Source organism: Balaenoptera physalus, assembly GCF_965194825.1.
Source record: "Balaenoptera physalus genome assembly, chromosome: 8".
NCBI classification, from domain to species: domain Eukaryota; kingdom Metazoa; phylum Chordata; class Mammalia; order Artiodactyla; family Balaenopteridae; genus Balaenoptera; species Balaenoptera physalus.
In genome coordinates, this window is record NC_138887.1 from 99729913 (window position 1) to 99750183 (window position 20271).

Consider the following 20271-nt stretch of genomic DNA (forward strand, 5'->3'; position numbering starts at 1 on the left):
TCCATCAGTCTAATAATAAATAGATAAATAAATGTTAAATAAGTGATGGAGAAGGCAGGGCTCTTGCTTAGAAAATGCCAAGGACCAAAAGATAAATGCGGCAGCAGTGCTGGAGTTGAAAAATCATTATTTTTCAACCATCACAGCAAAGATTGGATTATCATCAGTTGATGTTAAATTTAGGGGGGAAATTTTGAAAAGAAGCAGGATATCTGCAAGGACTTAGAGTATCTCCCCATAGATTGTTTATTAGTAGCAAAACAAAATATTAACTATACAGTTAAGAAATCAGACACCTTGTCTGAGTATCAAAATTAACATCACCAATGAGGAGCAGATGATAATTTGCCTCTGGGAGTGATACCCTGAGAAGAGCATGTAAAACAAAGAATGTTACTCACCATCCAGTTGTACAAGGATTAAGTCATCAGCCACTGCAGTCGCTGACCAACAGTGTACCTGGGAGGAATTCAGGATGAAACACAGGGTGAGGTGCTCTGTGTTCCGGGAAAATAGGCCCCTTAGACAGTTAGATGTTTATCTCAGGAAGAACCTTAACGAACCCAGATTCTTGGATCTTCCCATGCATGGTAAAGCATTAAAATCATTAACTGATGTATCTTTTCCTTGTGACTAGCAGTAACCTTTTACCAAGGTGTATGCTTGATTGCATGTACTCCCTAGCCAAAAATCATAAATATACTGGCTTCTCCCCTACGCCTTTAGAGAAGTCTCCTCAGAGCTACTGTGAGGCTGTCTCCCAGGCTACAGTCCTCAGTAAGACCCTGAATAAAATTTAAACTCATAGCTCTTACGTTGTACAATTTTCTTTCATTCAACAATCACATCACTGATGCAATATTCTGGCAGGGAATGCATAACCTTTGTCTGATCGTGAAGAAACGTCAAACTCAAAATGAGGACTCTTCTATTTTAAAAAGTGGGGGAGGGCTGTATTCTCTTAAAATGTCACTGTCATAAAAGGCAATAAAAGGTGAGGAACTATTCCAAATTAAAGGACGTTAAAGAGACGTGACAACTAAAGGCAATATGTGATCCTAGAGAGGGTCCTATACTAGAGCGGGGGAAATCCTATAAAGGATATTATTGCGTTAGTTGACAAATTGGAATGCTGATGATGGATTTGATTATAGAATTGTATGGACGTTAAATTTACTGAAGATTGTTACTATATTGTAGTCATGTAAGAGAACATCTTAGGAAATAGTCACTGGTAAAAGGTAAAGGGCCATGAGGCATGCAATTTACTCTCAAATGGTCCAGAAAAAATATATATGCATACATAGAGAGAAAGCAAAGAATAAAGCTAGTGGAACACAAGGTGAACAATAGATGAGTCTGGGTAAAGGGTATATGATTGTTCTCTGTACTGTTCTGGAAACTTTTCAGTAAATATGAGGTTATTTCAAAAAAGATCTTTTTAAACGGGGTGGGTGCCACCCCTGGCCCACTTCTCTCCAAAGTCTACACATCCCCCGAGTAATCGCACGCACACTAGTGCCTGTGTCACGCCGCAGACTCCCAAATCTTCATCTCTACTCCACGCTGTGCTCCTGAGGTCCCAAACTCTACGACAGTTGAGGGGGCCTCTAACTAACTAGTGGGAGCAGTTAACATAATTTAAGATGACTTGGATAATGGAAAGTTCGGGAGCTCTGCATTTTAATTCTTAAATTATGCCCCTACTATGATAACCCGTGAATACAGAAATGTTTTACTTTTCTGAATAACCTCTGACTTAAAAAAGAAGTTTTTATTTGCATGGTTATATTTACATTAACATTGATATTTTCTTCTACTCTTCTCCCTGAAGTCATCTTCTTTCTTCTCTAAGCTGAGCACCATGTCCCTCCCAGCTGCTCAGGTTGGAAGCTGGAAGTCACACCCCCTTTGCCAGGATCTGGGGAACAGGAAGACACAGCAGCTGCTGGCTCTGGAGCCGCGTTTCTGTTACAGCCAGACCAGAAAAACAGAAACCTTGCGTACCACCCACTCAATCCGTTCCTAGTTCCAATCTCAGATGGAGCCTCAAGTACCTCTGGAATCCTAGTTGCAAAAGAAACTGACAAACATCATTTTCAGCTTTTTCATCTCTGCAGTTCAGGAAGACTCAATCAAAAGGGGATTAGAAGGACAATGAATGAGCTAATCTCCTATATCTACCACATGCCCCCATGTCCACTCTCACCACCACTGCCTGCCCATGAGGGTAATGCCAGTTGGTCTTAGTCTTGCAAAGCTCAATTGAAGTGTCACCTTCACTTTAGTTCCTTGATTCTTTGCAGACTGAGTTCAATGTCCTGTCTTCCCCTTCTACTCCTCCATTACAGCACTTGCCACACCGAATTATAATCATTCATCTCTGAACCTATATCCTGTGCTAAACATTGAATATATTTTGAATGCCCAGCAAAGTGCCTGGGATAGAGTAAAAGTTCACTATGTGTGTGCTGAATTGATGAATAAACAGTGATATAACCTCCATGTTCCAGACTTCACCTACAAGTGGGTTAAAATTTAGGTCCATAAACACTAGCACCCATGGGTGGGAGTTACTGGGTAAGTTACCCTTAGTCGGCTGAACCAATAGCATTATCCTCCTGGATCTCTCCCTTTTCCCTTCTTGCATCTCTTTAAGAGGCCCAGGAGCAGGAGCAGGAGAAGAGAGGGAAGACTCAGACTCAGACATCAACAGAGCTGCTGCCTGCAGGTCTCACCGCCCCCTGCCCTCAGCGTCCGCCGCTGCCGTGCTCACCCAGACCCACACTGCACGAACCCACCGTGCACCCGATGCCCCACTCTGCCTGCCACCCAGCCACTACTCATCAGCCACTACTCTGGACGAGAGCCTCTACTTCACTCTTAAGCCACAACTTGCGATAGAGCCAATTTGTCCTGTGTGGGTCTCGGTTTCCTCTTCTCTTAAGGGAGCAGCATACCAAGCAAGCTCCAATATCCCTTTCGGACTGAACATTCTGTGATTCCATAAATGCGCTGATGGACTTGCACAGTCCAGGTCTTTGGTCCATGCTTTCATCCTGTGTGGGATGCACTTCCCCACCTAAGCCACCAAAGAAGGGCAGATCATCACTCACGGCCAGGCTCATACCCTGAAGCCTTCCCTCATCACTCTGGATCACTCCCTGACTCTTCACCGTCATCATCCATTGCCAACCCACTCTTGGTGTACAGAGTCCTCCTGCTATTGCAGTTTGGATAAACATGCTACATGAACCCCAACAGATTCTAAGCAACTTCGAGGCAGGAATCATTTTTATTGGAGAAGCAACAGGGCTGAAATGGAGAGAGGAGACAGAGGTGGTTAGTGAACCCATGCTAGTTGCTGGATCAGCCTGATTCCCTAGGCCTCTTGGCCAAGTCTGCCACCATAACTTGGGAAAGATCCCAAGAGTCACCTTTGTGGTTTGTACAGCACCCAGATACGGCCTGAATCATCTGACGGCTGAATGACCAGGGATTGCTAACGTGAACGATTCTGGCCCCAGGTGTCTCCAAAGCATGGTTCACAAATTGTCGAAAATTCTGTTTTCCTTCTGTACCCATGGGGCTCCCTGACTCACCGACCGTGAGCCATGCACAAGTGCTGACCAAGGTGCTGAAGAGGCTCCCGGAAAGCTCCCTGGGAAGACGTTAAAGAGAAAGAAAGATAGTGCCACTCTCGACTCTCACCTCCTTCCAGACAAGCGTATCTTGGTTAGTCCCTCTCCAGAAGTTGGGTGCCGGTCTGAAGGACCAAGTGTCAACTCACAGAAAGAAATCAACTTTTTTTGTTCCTGACTAAACCTAGGCAGCAGAGAAAGTTTCATTTACAAGAACTTCGCCACAACCATAAAAGGATATGATAGAAGAAAAGGAGGTCCCTAATCCCCTTGAGAGATAAGGTGATGGCGATGCCTGTTCTACACACCCCTCAAGTACAGGGGTCTCTTAAATACAGGGACACACTGCCAGAAGCTTCCTGCCGGGGTTCTCATCAGGAGCAAGACCTCAGGCCCAAAGTTTGGCTCAGCACCTGAGCCTCTGAGCACTCGCCACATCCTATATCCTCCTTTTCTCAGCCATCTTCCTCATAGCTCTGAAGAGAACTCCCTGGTGGGACCAGGGCTAACTCCCCAAATCCTCTAACAACCAAAGGAAGCTAATTTACCTAAACTCAATTCTAGTCATATTCCCAGAGGCCGAGAGAAACAGCACAGCCACTAAAATGGCCGAAGAGACAACTAGCAGGAAAACAGCACAGTGGGAGAAAGCAACACTAGCAAAAAATTAAATCTCTCACTCTGAATGTACAAGATTGGTATTTTCAGTCTCTTGTTCATTCATTCGGCTGTTTATTGAGCATTTAGTATGTGCTAAATTATGAAAAGTCCTGAGAGTGCAAAGATGAATGGGGCCTGGGACATGACCATGAGAGGTTTATAGAGTAGTCAAGGAGACAGAGAAGTAAATTTAAAATGAAAGTACAAGAAATGACTGTGCCCAAGGTTGTATGAACAAAGTGCTAAAGGACCTCAGGGAAGTACCTGAGCATCCCTGGGTATCAGAAAAATCAGCATGGACGGAGTGATGTTTCAGCTGAGTCTGAAAGGATAGGACCATACTGCACATGGCTGGGATAGGGTTGGGGGGTGGATTTTGAAGGTGGAGAAAACAGTGTGCCTAAGGATCCTAGGTTTGGGAAATGTAATCCAACCAGGTGATACAATGTAAGTGTTCAAAACCAACACAAACAAGCTTGGCTTCCAGACTCCTTCAAAGCTCCTCTCAGCTGGCTAAGGCTCCAAGTTGGGCAGATATCCCAGTGGACCATACAGGATGCCAGAGCAAAGACATCCACCCAAAGGGGCATGAAATTCCCCAGGCTGAGGCTTCACTTTTAAAACCTGACAGCTGTTGAACTAAAGGAAAGACAATGGACCCTACTCTAAATATTAACCCCCAAAATATTTTGACTGTACGGACAGCACAGCCTCAGCTAATAAAAAATTTGCATGTGATTTGCATTAAAAAACTCACGTTCATGTAAAGTGGTATCAGCCTTTAGATTCATTCTCTCAAATAAGAAAGACAGTGTGGTCCCTCAGCGGCAGCCCATAGGGATGGACAAATTTACACTGAACCAGAGATGGTCTCCTTGCTGAAGTCAAGGGACAGGGTTTACCCATGAGGGTCACTGGCTTGCAGGTGACCTTCACTTTTCTGGGTCCCCTGACCTGTGGGTTTGTCAGAAGCTTTGATATTTAGGTTATTCAGGAGATCCGGGTCCCAGGAAAAAACAGGCTGTTACTACTCAAACTCACATAAAACTGAGCGGTAACAACGAGTCCATTTCAGAACTTTCGGTGTGAAAGAGCTCTGTTGTTTTTCTGCTGTTACGAAAAAATGAGGCTTCAGAGAAATTATAAGGCAGTTTGTTGCCACTGAAGAGAGGACCACCTACACAAGGACCCCTTCCTCCCCAGCCCAGGCCAGAAACACAGCCGCCTGAACTCCTGGGCAAGCACTGCGTCCTCAGGATTCCACGTTGCCCTCTGGCGGCATAGACGGCAGAAAGAGCTGGGCCGCTCGGTTCAGATAAATGGGTTTGAATCCAGGTTCTACCATCCCTGGCTCTGGGCCTTGGGCAATTCATCCTGCCAAGCCTCCATTTCCTCATTTGCAAAATAGATATGCTTCACAAGACTGCTGTGAGGATTAAGTAAAATAACGCAGGGGAAATGCTAGCAGTCAGCTTCAGAGCAAGCACTTGATAAAAGATAGTCATTTTTCCTTTTGTTTACGGAAATATTTGTGCCTAAGAAATCAAGAAAAGCTCAGTCTAACTTCCAATTCTGCCAATTCTTGGGAAAAAAAAAACTAATGTGGTTTAGCACCTACTCTGTTTCAGATACTGTGCTGGTTCTTTCTGTACTTAATTTCTTTATAACCTGAGACTATAACCCTGAAATAAGTATCATTATTCCCATTATAAGAAAATTAAATTCATAGAGATTAAGTGATTAATCAAGGTTATACAGTTGGCAGGAGATTGGACTGAGATTTTAGCCCAAAATGTCTGAATCTAGTTCCTTGCTCCAAAAACCATCAATCCGAGTAAGCCAGGCTGCCTGGGAGAGGCAGAGGAAGAGAGTGGAGGGGAGAGTAGAGGTGGTTGAAGACTGGGTAAAGTGACCAATTCATTACGGTTCTATTTCCAATTCCCAAAGGTGTTTCCCCAGCTTTACTGGAGGTTATTATTGGAACACAGTATAGTAATAGCTGATATCCTCCTCTCATTTAGTTAAAATGATCCCAGTTCTAAATAATCCTAAAATTTATATGGAACCACAAAAGACCCAGAATTGCCAAAGCAATCCTGAGGAAAAAGAACAAAGCTGGAAGCATAACCCTCCCAGACTTCAGACAATACTACAAAGCTGCAGTAATCAAAACAGAGAGGTGCTGGCACAAAAATAGACATACGGATCAATGGAACATAATAGAGAGCCCAGAAACAAACCCACACACCTATGGTCAATTAATCTTTGACAAAGGAGGCAAGAATATACAATGGAGAAAAGACAGTCTCTTCAACAAGTGGTGTTGAGAAAGCTGGACAGCTGCATGTAAATCCCTCTCACCAAACACAAAAGTAAACTCAAAGTGTTTTTAAGACTTAAATATAAGACATGACACCACAAAACTCCTAGAAGAGAACACAGGCAAAACATTCTCTGGCATAAATCGCAGCAATGTTTTCTTAGGTCAGCATCCCAAGGCAACAGAAATAAAAACAAAAATAAACAAATGGGTCCTAATCAAACTTATAAGCTTTTTCACAGCAAAGAAAACCATATAAGAAAGAAAAAGACAACCTATGGACTGGGAGAAATATTTGCAAATGATGCAACCAAGGGCTTAATTTCCAAAATATACAGACAGCTCATATAACTCAATAACAAAAAACAAACAACCCAATAAAAAATGGTCAGAAGACCTGAATAGACATTTCTCCAAAGAAGACATACAGATGGCCAATAGGTACATGAAAAGATATTCAACATTGCTAATTATTTAGAAAAATGCAAATAAAAACTACAATGAGGTATCACCTCACACCGGTCAGAATGGCCATCATCAAAGAGTCTACAAATAATAAAAGCTGGAGAGGGTGTGGAGAAAAGGGAACCCTCATACACTGTTGGTGGGAATGTAAATTGGTGTAGCCACTATGAAGAACAGTATGGAGGTTCCTCAAAAAACTAAAAATAGAGTTGCCATATGATCCAGCAATCCCACGCCTGGGCATAATCTAGAGAAAACTATAATTTGAAAAGATACATGCACCCCAATGTTCACTGCAGCGCTATTTATGATAGCCAAGACATGGAAACAACCTAAATGTCCATTGACAGATGAATGGACAAAGAAGATGTGGTATATACATACATAGAATGGACTACTACCCAGCCATAAAAAAGAATGAAATAATGCCATTTGTAGCAACATGCATGGACCTAGAGATTATCATACTAAGTGAAGTCAGAGAAAAACAAATATGGTATCACTTACATGTAAAATCTAAAAAATGATACAAATGAACTTATTTACAAAACAGAAACAGACTCACAGACACAGAAAACAAACTTATAATTACCAAAGGAGAAGGGGGCGAGGCATAAATTAGCAGTTTGGGATTAGCAGATACAAACTACTATATATAAAATAAACAACAAGGTCCTGCTCTATATATAGCACAGGGAACTATATTCAAGATATTCAATATCTTGTAATAAACTATAAATTTTTTTGTGTCTCATCTAAATTCTTTCTCTCTCTCTCTCCTTTTCCTTTCTTAGATTATCTAGAACAGGCATACCAGTCAAATAACTGGAAAACTTATTTGGGGGAAAGGGGAGGGAAGACAAGGAACTTGTGTCCTTAAGGGTAGGAAGGGACCAAGTCTTTTCCTTTCAGTTGGGAGCATTTGCAGCCTTATGTATATCAATACTTAAAAGTATTAATCTGAAACTGCCTTCCTTCTTTGCTTGTTTAATATCTCCTCAAAAGTCAAAAGCACAGAATTATTAAGCCTAGGAAAGCAGCTGTGACTATGGATATTTCTATTATGTCCAAAACCACCTAGGAATAACAACAATCATAATATATCCTACATTTAAAGGGATCAGGTAAGAAAATTAAGAGATGATCACCACCACCACCACCACCACCATCATCATCATCATCATTTAGTTTAGCTTGATATCATCATCATCATCATCATTTAGTTTAGCTTGATATCCTGAGAAACTTTTCCAGGATACCATGAATCCTGGTTTGAAGTATAATAAAGCATTCATAAGCAGATTACTTCTAAAGTTTAAAGCAGGGCTTCCCTGGTGGCACAGTGGTTAAGAATCCACCTGCCAATGCTGGGCACACGGGTTCGAGCCCTGGTCCGGGAAGATCCCACATGCCACGGAGCAACTAAGCCCATGTGCCACAACTGAGCCTGCGCTCTAGAGCCCGTGTGTCACAACTACTGAAGCCCACGCGCCTACAGCCCGTGCTCTGCAACGAGAAGCCACCACAATGAGAAGCCCGCGCACCGCAACATAGAGTAGCTCCCACTTGTCGCAACTAAAGAAAACCCACACGCAGCAACGAAGACCCAACGCAGGGGCTTCCCTGGTGGCGCAGTGGTTGAGAATCTGCCTGCTAATGCAGGAGACACGGGTTTGAGCCCTGGTCTGGGAAGATCCCACATGCCGTGGAGCAACTAGGCCTGTGAGCCACAACTACTGAGCCTGCACGTCTGGAGCCTGTGCCCCACAAGAGAGGCCGCGATAGTGAGAGGCCCGCGCACCGCGATGAAGAGTGGCCCCCACTTGCCGCAACTAGAGAAAGCCCTCGCACAGAAACGAAGACCCAACACAGCCAAAAATAAATAAATAAATAAATTTAAATAAAAATAGAATCTAGGCAATAAAATAAAGTCTAACCTTTAAAAAAAAAAAAAGACCCAATGCAGCCAAAAATAAATAAATTTAAGATAAATTAATTAATTTTAAAAAATAAATAAATAAAATAAAGTTCAAAGCAGTAATTATGGAAGTTTCAAGCTCGCCCACTAAACCCATGAGAAGGCTTTTTCCAGTGCAGCTGCCTATACACAAACACTCATACACAATTCCAGGCTAAAAAATTTGGGCTGTAATTGAGGCAGTTAAAGCATTGAGGTATTCCTCCCTAGACTCAAGCTCATGGATTAATATGATGAAATATATCTTATATCCTTTTCATTTCCCATTTACATTCACACTCCATTTATGTCCATATATATATATATGTATATATATACCATTAAGGAAGCACACAGGTCAAGTTGGTCAGGTTTAATGATTCTGTGGTTATTATCATTTGAACACATCTCTTCTGTTCCGCTAAGTCTGCTTACTGTAAATAGTCCAGGTCACCCAGCCTCCCAATCAGAACATTTAATCACAGTCTCTGCACCCCCAAACCCTCACAAAACAGATTGCTATGATGAAATAACAGAAAGATACATATTAGCCCAGTCAGTGGCAAAGCACTGGTCTTTAGGATCCAAAGATCTCTACAACCAGCAAGAGCAGTTGGGGGAAAGCAAAGAATTGGGAAGTGATACTGTTTGAACTCAACTTTTCTGAGCCCCTCCTTTAGTAGTAACATGTGTGGGGAAGACGAGGCTTACGGACTGAAACTCTATTACCTCCCTAAGTGAGTGGGCAAAGTACTCTGGTGACAGTAATGCATGAACACCCTGGCTGCAGAGACGTGGAGGTTTAGCCAGAATGCTATCCACGGAGCAGCAAGTACCCCAGCCCGGCCTCAGCTGAATTTCCACCACTTTCCTGTGAGGGTCATAGCATTCTTCTGGAATCCTCTGCAGCAGATCTTCTTCCTCTTCCCTGTCCCTACAAAGGCAGAAACAGCTTGAGGGGGACGGTGTAAATCTCTGTGCTAACTCCTTGTATCCAGGCAGGATCAGACATTCCTGATCAGACCCCTCTCTGTAAGAAGGCAGAATTTTTTCTTAATGGAAGTTCAACATTGAGGGAAAGCTAGCAAAGTCATTCACTCACAATCTCAGGCCAACCCTAGGCAGACAGGTTAAGACAGGGACAAATGTGAGAGGTCTAGAACCCTATCCAGGCCAAAAGCAGTCACTCAGAAAATCCCTAAGATCCAACTGGTGCTCAGGGTTCTCTCTAGGATGGTCACAAGTGGTATGTTTTGTCCAGGTTGATTATGTCGTACCTAGCCCTAAGTATTCCAAGCTTCCCAGGTTCCAAGATGAACTTCCCAAGTTCACTAGTCCTTGGCCGTTTGGACTAGGGGACAATCTGTCACTATTTCAGACTTCCTGGTCCCTCTCCAGCCTGAATTTCTGTCCCCAGAGAATTGGGGCAGCAGTTGACCAGACTCAAGATTTTGATGAGATGGAGTAAATAGCTGGTCCTTGTGCGTGTTTAGAAATTAACTAAACTCACTTTGGAGTCATATGTACTCCTAGCTCTGCACTAGGAGTATGATATTAAAACCAAAAAAACCTTATTTTAAAAGACTCTCACTTCCCCAACTTTTGCACCTCTGAGTCCTAACCTCTCCCCCCGCTTCCCCTCACACACACCACCAGAAGATGCTGTCCCAACACTTTCAGTATCTCTAGGGCCCAAGGATAAAATGGCATTAATGGCATTTGGCAGAAAATCCCAACCCACACTGATGATTCCTCCCAGGTCAACACAGTGAAGAAATGATAATGTAAGAGAAGAGGCAGGAGAAACCAGAGCCTGCCCCTTCTCACAGAACAGGCACAGAAAATTGAGGAGTTACTGAAAAGGGCATCATCTCTTGCCAGAAGGCCACCAACTAGCACCGGCTGGGAGCCGCATGATCACTTGTTTCTCCTCTGGACTGAAGTGCAAGATGGTGAGGATGGCGGTGAGCGTCTGCTGGCGGCCCACGGTGTCCGGCAAGGTCAGGAAGCGGTAGATGATGTTCTTGAGGTACTCCAGGTTGGCTCCCTCCCGACTCTGGTCCCTGATGTTCTTCGCAATGTGGCTCTGCAGGGCCCCCACCTCCTCCCGATGCCGCTCCCCCTCCTCCAGCAGCCGATCCTGCAGCTGATGCACCTCCCCCTCCAGCCTGTGCTTCTGCTTCCTCAGGGACGTGACCTCCACCTCCTTGCGGGCCAACTGCTCGGCGTAAAGGAAGAAAGTGGGCTCGCTGGCCGCAGCCAGTTGCAGGGCTTGGGTCAGGCTGTCCGGGGCAGATGTGTCCGCCGGATCCCCGGGGCCCACACTGCCCACAGGGCTTCTGCGTCCCGGCAGCCCAGAGGACAAGGCCACGGAACGCAGCTGCTCCAGCTCCAGGTCCTTCTCGGCCAGCACGGCCAGGGCCCGGTCCCGCTGCTTGTGCAGCTCCTCCTCCAGTTTCAGCGTGCGGTCCCTGAAGTCCAGCTGGCTCCGCTCCAGTTCCTGCCGGTGGATGTGCTGCAGCCGGGCCAGCTCCTGCTTCCAGCCCTCAGCCTCCTGCTGGTGCTGGCATTCGAGCTCCTCGCAGGACAGCCGCAGCGAGATGTACTTCTCCTTCAGCTCCGCCAGCTGCTCCCGGGCTTCCTCCAGCTCCTTGCCCGGGTTCCCATCTTTGACGTTCTTGCTCTTGAGGACGACCTGGGCCCGCATCTTGTACCTCTCAAACTCCTCCTTCAGCTGTTTCAGCTCCTGCTGGTAGTAGAGCACGCTGGCCTTCTCCCCGTCGGCAGCCTCTGAGCTGGGCATTATCTCCAGGTTGCAGAGCTTCTCCACGTCCAAGGTCACCTGGCTCTTCCTGGCCGCAACCTGCAGCAGCCTCTTCAGCTTCTCCATCTTGTCCTTCAGGACATTGACATCCAGACTGGACTCCTCTCCATGGCTGTCCAGAGGGGACCGGCTAGAGGCCGCTAGCGCCAGTGTCTTGTTCTCCAGGTCCAGCTGAAGAATGCGCTCCTTCAGCTTCTGGATGGCCAGCTGGTCCTTCTGCTTGGCTTTCTCATAGGTGCCCAGCAGTTCCGACACCTCAGATATTTGATTCTCCAGGGCCGCCATCCTCTGCTCTTCCAACTGCGACTGCTGTCGTAGCTGATCTTCGGCGAGGGCTGTCTGGAAAACAAGGGAACAGGTGGAGATGCATCCAGAAAAGCCACAAGGCCCGATGGCAAACTTTGAGAAAGCAAGAGAGGGGAGCAAAAGGGTTATGGGACAGAGGTGGCCTGGCAAAAATGGGAACTGGGAATTTTTCTGTTCGTTTGGGAGCTAACCCAAGCTCCTGTAACCTGCTCCCAGACACACATTATACCAAACAACATTAAGAACCTTTGTAGATCTGCTGTCGTTCTGCTTTAGTGTTTCTGCTCTCTCTTCTCATACGCCAAGCTCACATGTGAAGTGTGCTCTTAACCATATGACATTCTTTTCCTCTTCCAATATTCCTGGAAGTTCAAAATTGACTTGGATCTCTCCCAACACTGAAAGGTGGCACTGTAAAATAGCATACCTTTCCAGACAAGGCAAATGTTGACTGCAAGCAATACAACAGGTTATTTCTTCTGAGAAAATTCCCTTGGCCCCCTTCAGCCACCCTACCTACAGGCATACACTGCTACCTATATATAGGCATATTCCTACAAGCATACACTCCACCTTTCACCGCACAGCCGCCACTACACTGCTTCACAGAGCACAGCTGGGAAGATGCCAACGCCCAGATGCTCAGAGCTGTCTGGCTCCAACCCGGCCTCCACTCAGAAACGCCACATCCTATTGGAAGCACACTCTGTGGATACTGTCAACACCACACAGAAAAGGATTTCCCAGGACTCACAAGTGAAACTTTCTGAATAGCATCAAAAATCGACAGTGCAGCCACTTAGTTCTAACTATCAAAGGAGGAAAAAAAGCCCTAGTATTTCCCCACTTCAGGTTAAATGACTTAATGTTTGAAGGAGATGAAGATAATTACCTTCCTCATTTCCTGCTGCAACTGAGCCTGGAAGTGGCTTTTAAGGCAGGCGGCCTCTTCCTGAAGCTCCTGCAGCCGGGGGTCAGGCCGATTCTTCTCATCTCGAAGAGCCTGCAGCTCACCTTTCAGCTCCTCTACCTCACGGGTCAGCTGCTTGGTTTGCAGTTCAAACCCTTCCATCTGACCGGCTGCATAGGCCCGCCCAGCCAGAGCTTCTCGGGTCTCTTCCAATCGAAGCTCCAAGTCCTGGCGCTGGGTCCTCTCCTCCTGCAGCAGCTTCTGGAGCTCACGCAGCATCAAGGCATGGTCACTCTGCTCTTGGGCCCGATCATGCTGCTGCGTGATAAGTCGGGCTTTGGTTTCTGCTATCTGCTCCTGCAGCCCCTTCAATTCTCCCTCCAGCCGGCCCCTCTCCTCCTCTGCTTTTTTACTGGCATTATCTAAGTCCTGTTTCATCTTCTTTTTGTCAGCCAGGTAAGAAGCTTCCATGCGGGACTTCTCCTGGGTGACTGTAGCCAAAGAGCTGGTCAAAGTCGCCAACTGAGTCTTCAGCTGGTGCAGTCGTTTGTCCACCTCCCCACTCCCAGACGGTCCATCCCCACTACTACTGCTAACGCCGCTCTCCGATCCGCTGGCCTCTTCGCACTTTAGAGGTGGTGGTCCACGGGCCAGTCTGTCATCTTCTACCCCAAACTCACCCTTGGTGCTGGTGAGACTGGCCGCAGTATCTAAGCTGGTGGCGGTCCCAGTGCTATCCTCGCTGTGAGTGGAACATCGGTCATCCACAGAGTCAGGAAAGGTGAGGCCTTGAGGCTGGACACCTGCAAGGCCCACATCCGCCTCGTGGGATACCGACAGCACCTTAATGCTGGCCTCCAGCGCCTCTTTCTCTTTCAGCAGACTTTTATAGGCGCGGACTACATCCTTGAGACGTGCCTGGTACTGGAGAAGCTGCTTCTTCTGGGTCTCAATGGTCTCCAGCAGGTCCTTCTTGCTTGGGCCGCCCCCGAAATTCATCCCAAACTTCTCCATGAGGGTTCAGAACGGGCTGTTCCACGTCAGTGTTCGGACAGCCTGGGAGAGGGTCACGAAGACGCTGGCGGGGAGAGAGTTGTCCCTAAGGACTTACATCCGCTCCTCACAGCTATTCGAGACCGGATGCAGGGCAGCGGGCCAGCCTGGCAGAAGCGCCCGCCATGTCCCAGGCAGGCGGGCAGGGGCGGGTCCTATCCTAGAGGCGGGGCGACGCTGGCACGAGAGGAGCACACTGCCAGGGCTCGCCCGCACTGTCCCAAAAGCCGCTCCGCGCTCCCCGCTCGCCCGGGCCACAGCAGCACCGGCCGGCCCCGGGCTCACGACTGGCCAAAGCTTTAAGCTGAGCGGAGCCCCATTCTGACTTCCTAACTCTAGCGGCTGGACAACCGCGCTTCCGGGTCCGCTGGAAGTGACGACAGCACGACGCCTCAGGCCCCGCTCCCCGTGGGCGCGAGGTGGGCGGGGCTACTTCAGCCGGTGGGTGGGAAGCCGCCTGTTGCGAACCCAGCTGGGCCACGAGTCGGTCACTGTCCAACAGAGCGCTGGTCACTCTCCACCAGAGCAGAGCAAGCAAAGTCGAGTACACGGAAGTAATGCTGGTTTGGTGAGGGCGCCTGATCTTGCCCTAGCGCTACGATCAGCGAGGGACGGGGGCGACGTCGCACTGAGTCCTTACCAAAGACCCAGGTGAGCGACAAGACCCCACTGTTTGGGGGCTCAGTGCATTTGTCCCTAAAGAGCAACAATTAAGACTCCCTTTCGGACCACGAAAATGGCAACCCTTTCTAGGACAGTATTTGGCACCTAGTAGGTGTACAGTATAATTATTAGCATCCTTCCTGAGTTCTGCTGTGTTCATTAAACAAATATATATAGATGAATATATATAGCCGTGATGTCCATCCTAAGTGCCAACTATATTTCAGAAGCTTCACAGGAGTTTTGTTATTTAGTCTTTACAATAATTCTGCTGAGTGGGTGTTATTAGCACTATTTTACAGCTAGGGAAACATGAGGCACAGAGAAGCTAAGTAACACGCCCAAGGTCACACAGCCAGTAAGTTTAGAATCCTATCTGGATCAGTCCGAGTCTCAGCATAACCAAATGCTGTGCCAGATGATCACCATGAAGAGACAAGATCCTGCCCTCAAGGAGACCACATCTAGAGAGGAAGCAGACATGCAAACAGGAGTATATTCAAAGTGGTACAGAAGTTAAGAGGAGGGAGGCCTGTCTAGGGGAGACAGAGAAGGCTCTCAGTGGAAATACTTTGGGATTTGAAGGATGAATACTGATTGCCCATCTAACTAGAGATGAGGGAAACAAACATTCCAGGCAGAGGGAAAAAATTGCAAGGACTCCTGGGGCATCAGAGAGACTGGCTCACCCGGGAAGCACTGAGAATCATTTCAAGGCAGTAGCTTAGGGTATGCGAAGGAGGTGGCAACAGATGGGGCTGACACAATAGATGAGGACCCAAATTAAGGCATTTGGATTTTATCTTGGGTGATAAGACACTAAAGGATTTTCATCACAAGAGTGGCATCATCAAGTCTTGTATGACAAGGTGAAGATACCAAGGTGCAGAAGGCCATTTTCATTCATGGGGATCAGATGGTAGTGAAATAGAGCAGTGACAACAGGGATGGAAAGAAAAAGGCTAATTGAAAGAGCTAAAGATGACTTGGTCACCACTAGTTATGTTATTATATTGGAACTCTTTTAAATGTGCTCGTCAACATTGTAAAAGCCTTCTTAGGAATGCAAGTCTATGACTGAAGAGTAAAAAAGTCATGTATTCACTCATACCTGGTGCCCAGAGTCTGTTCTCTTTACAGACTGAGGGTCAGGATGGAGCAGACACTAGAAGTCTGTTCAGACCCAGATTCTTGGTGGCCCAGATAACATCAGCCGCATCACACAAAACATTCAGATACATTATCTTATTTTAATCTTCACCATAACCTCATGAGACAGGACAGATATTAGTCTCCCTTTACAGATGAGAAAATGATAGGTTGTGAGTATTGTTGAAGTCAAGCCCCACCCCCCAAAAAAAAGGCAGAACTGAGAATTGAACTGAGGCCTGGAACAATGGCACAAAGTGGGTACTCAGTAAATATCTGTGGAAGGGAGGGAGGGAGGGAGGGAGGAAGGAACTTTCTCTGATTCCCAGCTCACTTCAGCATGTCCAGTCCATAAGCAACTCATCCTAGAAGCCCACTGCAAATCCAGAATAGGCAAAACGCCTGCCCTTGCTCCACTGAGCAACCGATTAGTCCATTCAACCCAGCCAGCATTAGGTGCCTGGCATTGACCCAGTCTCTGCCATAGAAGAAATTTAAATTAATTCCTATCTTGCTATTTCGCCTCAGATGCTAAGATGAGTGGGGAAATAACTTACGAAGCTCTTTGGCAAGAGCCTCACAAAATCCTAGATAGCTGTGCATTGAAAATCCAGGTTCCCAGGTCTGTGGCAGAGTGAGGAGGGAACTTTAGAAAGGCTGCCCTCTTCGACTGAAAGGCATTGTTTCCAGGGCCATCAAGGCGAAGGCAGAGTTCTCCAGTATACAGGAGTAGGGTCTACGACCCCGCCGCCAGAACTGGGGATCTTCCACTGTTTCTGCTGATTGGGGGTCTATGAAGGTGGCGTTTTAAGGAACCATGAAGCGCATCTTCTTCCACCTCTGGCGTACTCCTCTCGAGATTCTACGGTCACTGAACCACCTGCTACGTTCAGAGTCCCTCGCTGGGAGGTGGGAGGATAAAAGGGAGGACTAAGATACTTGCACAGAACTTCCGCTCCCCCGGGGAGGAGGCTGGAGGTTACCAAGAGCTAAACCGGAGCCCAGAGTGGGTTGGACGCAACAAACCAAGGCCCAGCGACCGGCCACTGAAGATGGGGGTGGAGGGCCGTTATGGAGCGTTGTAGGCTTTCCTCGGCCCTGCCCGGGTTGCCGGTTCAGCGCCATAGACCTGACAGGCGTGCTAGGAACTGGGGGAGACCCAGGCCCTTTCCATCTTTAAAGCTGGCGCGGGACTGCGGAGGCTCGCTCAACTTCAGTGTCTTCCTGAGCCACGGTCTGGAGGCGGGGCGGGGGCGGGGGCGGGCCTGGGGGCGGGGCCAGGGCGGGGGACGGCCCGAGGTGACGTAGGGCCGGCCGGGACGCGCGGAGGCCGCGGCGGCGCCTCCTCCTTCTGCTGCTGCTGGGCCCCATCCCCCAGCGGCCGGTTCCAGCCCGCACCCCGCGTCCGTGCCCGTGCCCCCTCCCCCGGGCCCCGCCATGGGCCTCACCGTGTCCGCGCTCTTTTCGCGGATCTTTGGGAAGAAGCAGATGCGGATCCTCATGGGTGAGGCAGATCAAGCGCGCGGCCCGGACTGGAGCGCCAGCCCCCGCGCAGCCCTCTCGCCCCCGCGTCCCTCCAGCCCAGCTCACCCCGGTCTCTGACCCCGAGTCACCCACCTCCTAACCCCCTGGGGCCGCTACTCTCGGGTGGGTCGCGGTCTGCAGCACCGTCCCCGGGGCCTGAGACTGAGAGCTGCGGGCCTGGGTGGGGTGAAGCTCCCTTCGCCCCAGCCCGGCTGGTAAGAAGGGAGGATTCCGCCCTTGGAGACGACTTTTAAAAGGAGCGCGGCCTTTCTCTTGCGCCTCTTTCCCCTCAATCCTCTGCCGCCCCTCCCCTGCTTTGGGGGCAGGAGTTGGCGCTCCCCACCCTACTGCACTCAAGGCCCCGAAGGTAGATAACAGCGCGCACCTGGAGGCGCTCGGGCTCTCCGCCCCCGTCACCATCAGCTGTCCTGGCCTCTCCCCTTCCCTGGGCTCTAGGGGGCTCCCTCGCTCCCGTCTCCATCCCTGTGCCCCTCTCCGTTGCAGTTGGCTTGGATGCAGCCGGCAAGACCACAATCCTGTACAAACTGAAGTTGGGGGAGATTGTCACCACCATCCCCACCATAGGTGAGTCCAGACGGGAGGAGCGGGAGCGCGGCGGCGGCACTTCTGAGGATCTTCTCTGCATTCTGCCCCAGGCCCTTATTTCTGTGCAGGGAGCTGAACCTGACATCAGATACTGCTACATGAGAAGTGGGTCAGGGTATCTTTACGTGCAAGATGAGGCGGGATGGATGTGACCTAGCCCGGCCCCATCTGTGGGCTAGCTGGTCCTCTGGGGTTCTTTTCCCCTGGGCCTTGATCGTTGCCTTCTAGTTTTATATCCCTGCTGAATCCACTTAGTTTTAGTGAGTTCCTTCCTTTCAGGACTTCTTCCTCATATTTTTACCAATTATCTGCAGGCTTCAACGTGGAAACAGTGGAATACAAGAACATCTGTTTCACAGTGTGGGACGTGGGAGGCCAGGACAAGATTCGGCCTCTGTGGCGGCACTACTTCCAGAACACTCAGGTTGGGGCTCCCCAACCCCAGGGGAAGAGGGTTAAGGTCAGAAAGACTGAGATGTTGGCCCAGGCCAGGAAAAAACCCTTACCTCCTTCTACACTCATCTGTAGGCTAGCCTCTCCTCATCCTTCAGAACTGGCCTCAGACTTCTGAGACTTAGCCACCATAAGCTTCTCCTGAGAAGCAGAATTCTGAATCCACACTGCCTGATTTAGCTCTCATCACATGTCTTTCCCTGTTCCCTTGCACATCTTTTAGCTAGACTGCTCGCCTGAGGGCAGAGGCTGTATCCTTTGCTGGGTGTCTCCAGTTTATGCGAGGACATCTGCAAAGCCGTAGTGGAAGTTTACTAGATGAGAAGGGTTTAGACACAATTAGACGTGGGCAGAAGAGAGAAAGAGCCAGACTAGGGTGTATATGTCCCAGGCTCGAGTGATTGCTCCTCTTTCCTTTCTTCCTTCCCACCCAGGGCCTCATCTTCGTGGTGGACAGTAATGACCGAGAGCGGGTCCAGGAATCTGCTGATGAACTCCAGAAGATGGTGAGCCCCCAGAGCCCTGGGACAGAGAGATCTCTGTGCTGGTGTGAGAGTCAGGAAATGCCTCACAGGCCTTGAATGTGTGATTCTCTTTGTGGACACAGTCACAAGAAGTAGCTCACCCTGTTTTGAATTGGGGTCAGGTAAAAAGTATAAGACTTACTTTTTCCTTTGCATTCTCTCCTGTCTTCACAACTGACTCTGAGAAGTTGGTGGGGAGGGGGGAGTTCTACGTGGTGGAGAGAAACATCATCTTACGTTCTTATTTTTCCATTTGGAAATTTTGTCATTTTGACTAGGGCAAGGAGTCAAATTAGAAAAAGACCCTTTCTGGACTTAAGGTCAGAATGGCCTCAAGCTAGTTTATAACTCTGTCTTGGGTTCAGCAGTAGACGACACAGTATTCTATTCTTCTCACAAATATGCTAGAAGGTAAAAAGGGGGGCTCCCGTACACAGCTGGATTCCACCCCCTTCGCCTCTCCCAGCTGCAGGAGGATGAGCTGCGGGATGCGGTGCTGCTGGTGTTTGCCAACAAGCAGGACATGCCCAACGCCATGCCCGTGAGCGAGCTGACCGACAAGCTGGGGCTACAGCACTTGCGCAGCCGCACGGTGAGGGCCTGCCTCTCCCAAAGGGGCCCCAGGCCAGGCAGGAAATAAAGGCATCTCCTTTTCTTCCCTGCTCCTGACCCCTTTCTTTCCTTCTCCCCACAGTGGTACGTCCAGGCCACCTGTGCCACCCAAGGCACGGGTTTGTATGATGGGCTGGACTGGCTGTCCCACGAGCTGTCGAAGCGCTAACCAACCAGGGGCCGGCCCCTGCTGCCCAGAAGCTCCCGCGTGCATCCCGGGGTGACCAGACTCCCGGACTCCTCAGGCAGTGCCCTTCCCCCCCAACTCCTCCTCCCCCGCAGACACCGGCCTCTGCTCCTGCCTGCATGTTGTCTCTGTTGTCGGAGCCTGGGGCCCCGCTCTCTGGGCACGGAGGGCTCCGCTCTCCTGCCTTCTGGGACCTGTGGAAAGGGGCTTCCGGGGCCAAGGCCCCTTCTGCCAGAGGAGGAGCAGGGATCTGGGTTTACTTTTGTTTCTTCCGTTTCGGGTGTACCCTTGGGGCCAGGTGGGGAGGGAAGCTGAGGGCTCCGGGTGGTGCTATGATGTGGCACTGGATATTGAGTAATAAATTTGCTGTGGTTTGTACACGGTGTTGTCTGTAGCCTAGAGGTCGGGGGCTGGGGT

The 20271-nt window shown here is 48.7% G+C and overlaps 2 protein-coding genes across 2 annotated transcripts; one reads left to right on the forward strand and one right to left on the reverse strand.

Moving 5' to 3' along the window:
• Nucleotides 1-9401: 9401 nt before the first annotated feature.
• On the reverse strand, nucleotides 9402-14785 carry GCC1 (GRIP and coiled-coil domain containing 1). The gene is made up of 2 exons (XM_082472307.1): nucleotides 13066-14785; nucleotides 9402-12206 (listed from the first exon to the last, which is right to left on the reverse strand). Exons 1-2 carry the CDS (start codon nucleotides 14095-14097, stop codon nucleotides 10911-10913), a joined length of 2328 nt encoding a protein of 775 aa, XP_082328433.1. The 5' UTR covers nucleotides 14098-14785; the 3' UTR covers nucleotides 9402-10910.
• Nucleotides 14786-17243: 2458 nt separating this feature from the next.
• On the forward strand, nucleotides 17244-20232 carry ARF5 (ARF GTPase 5). Its single transcript, XM_082472425.1, has 6 exons — nucleotides 17244-17452; nucleotides 17977-18057; nucleotides 18393-18502; nucleotides 18966-19037; nucleotides 19522-19647; nucleotides 19750-20232. The coding sequence occupies exons 1-6, from the start codon at nucleotides 17386-17388 to the stop codon at nucleotides 19834-19836; spliced, it is 543 nt and encodes a 180-aa protein (XP_082328551.1). The 5' UTR covers nucleotides 17244-17385; the 3' UTR covers nucleotides 19837-20232.
• Nucleotides 20233-20271: the final 39 nt, after the last annotated feature.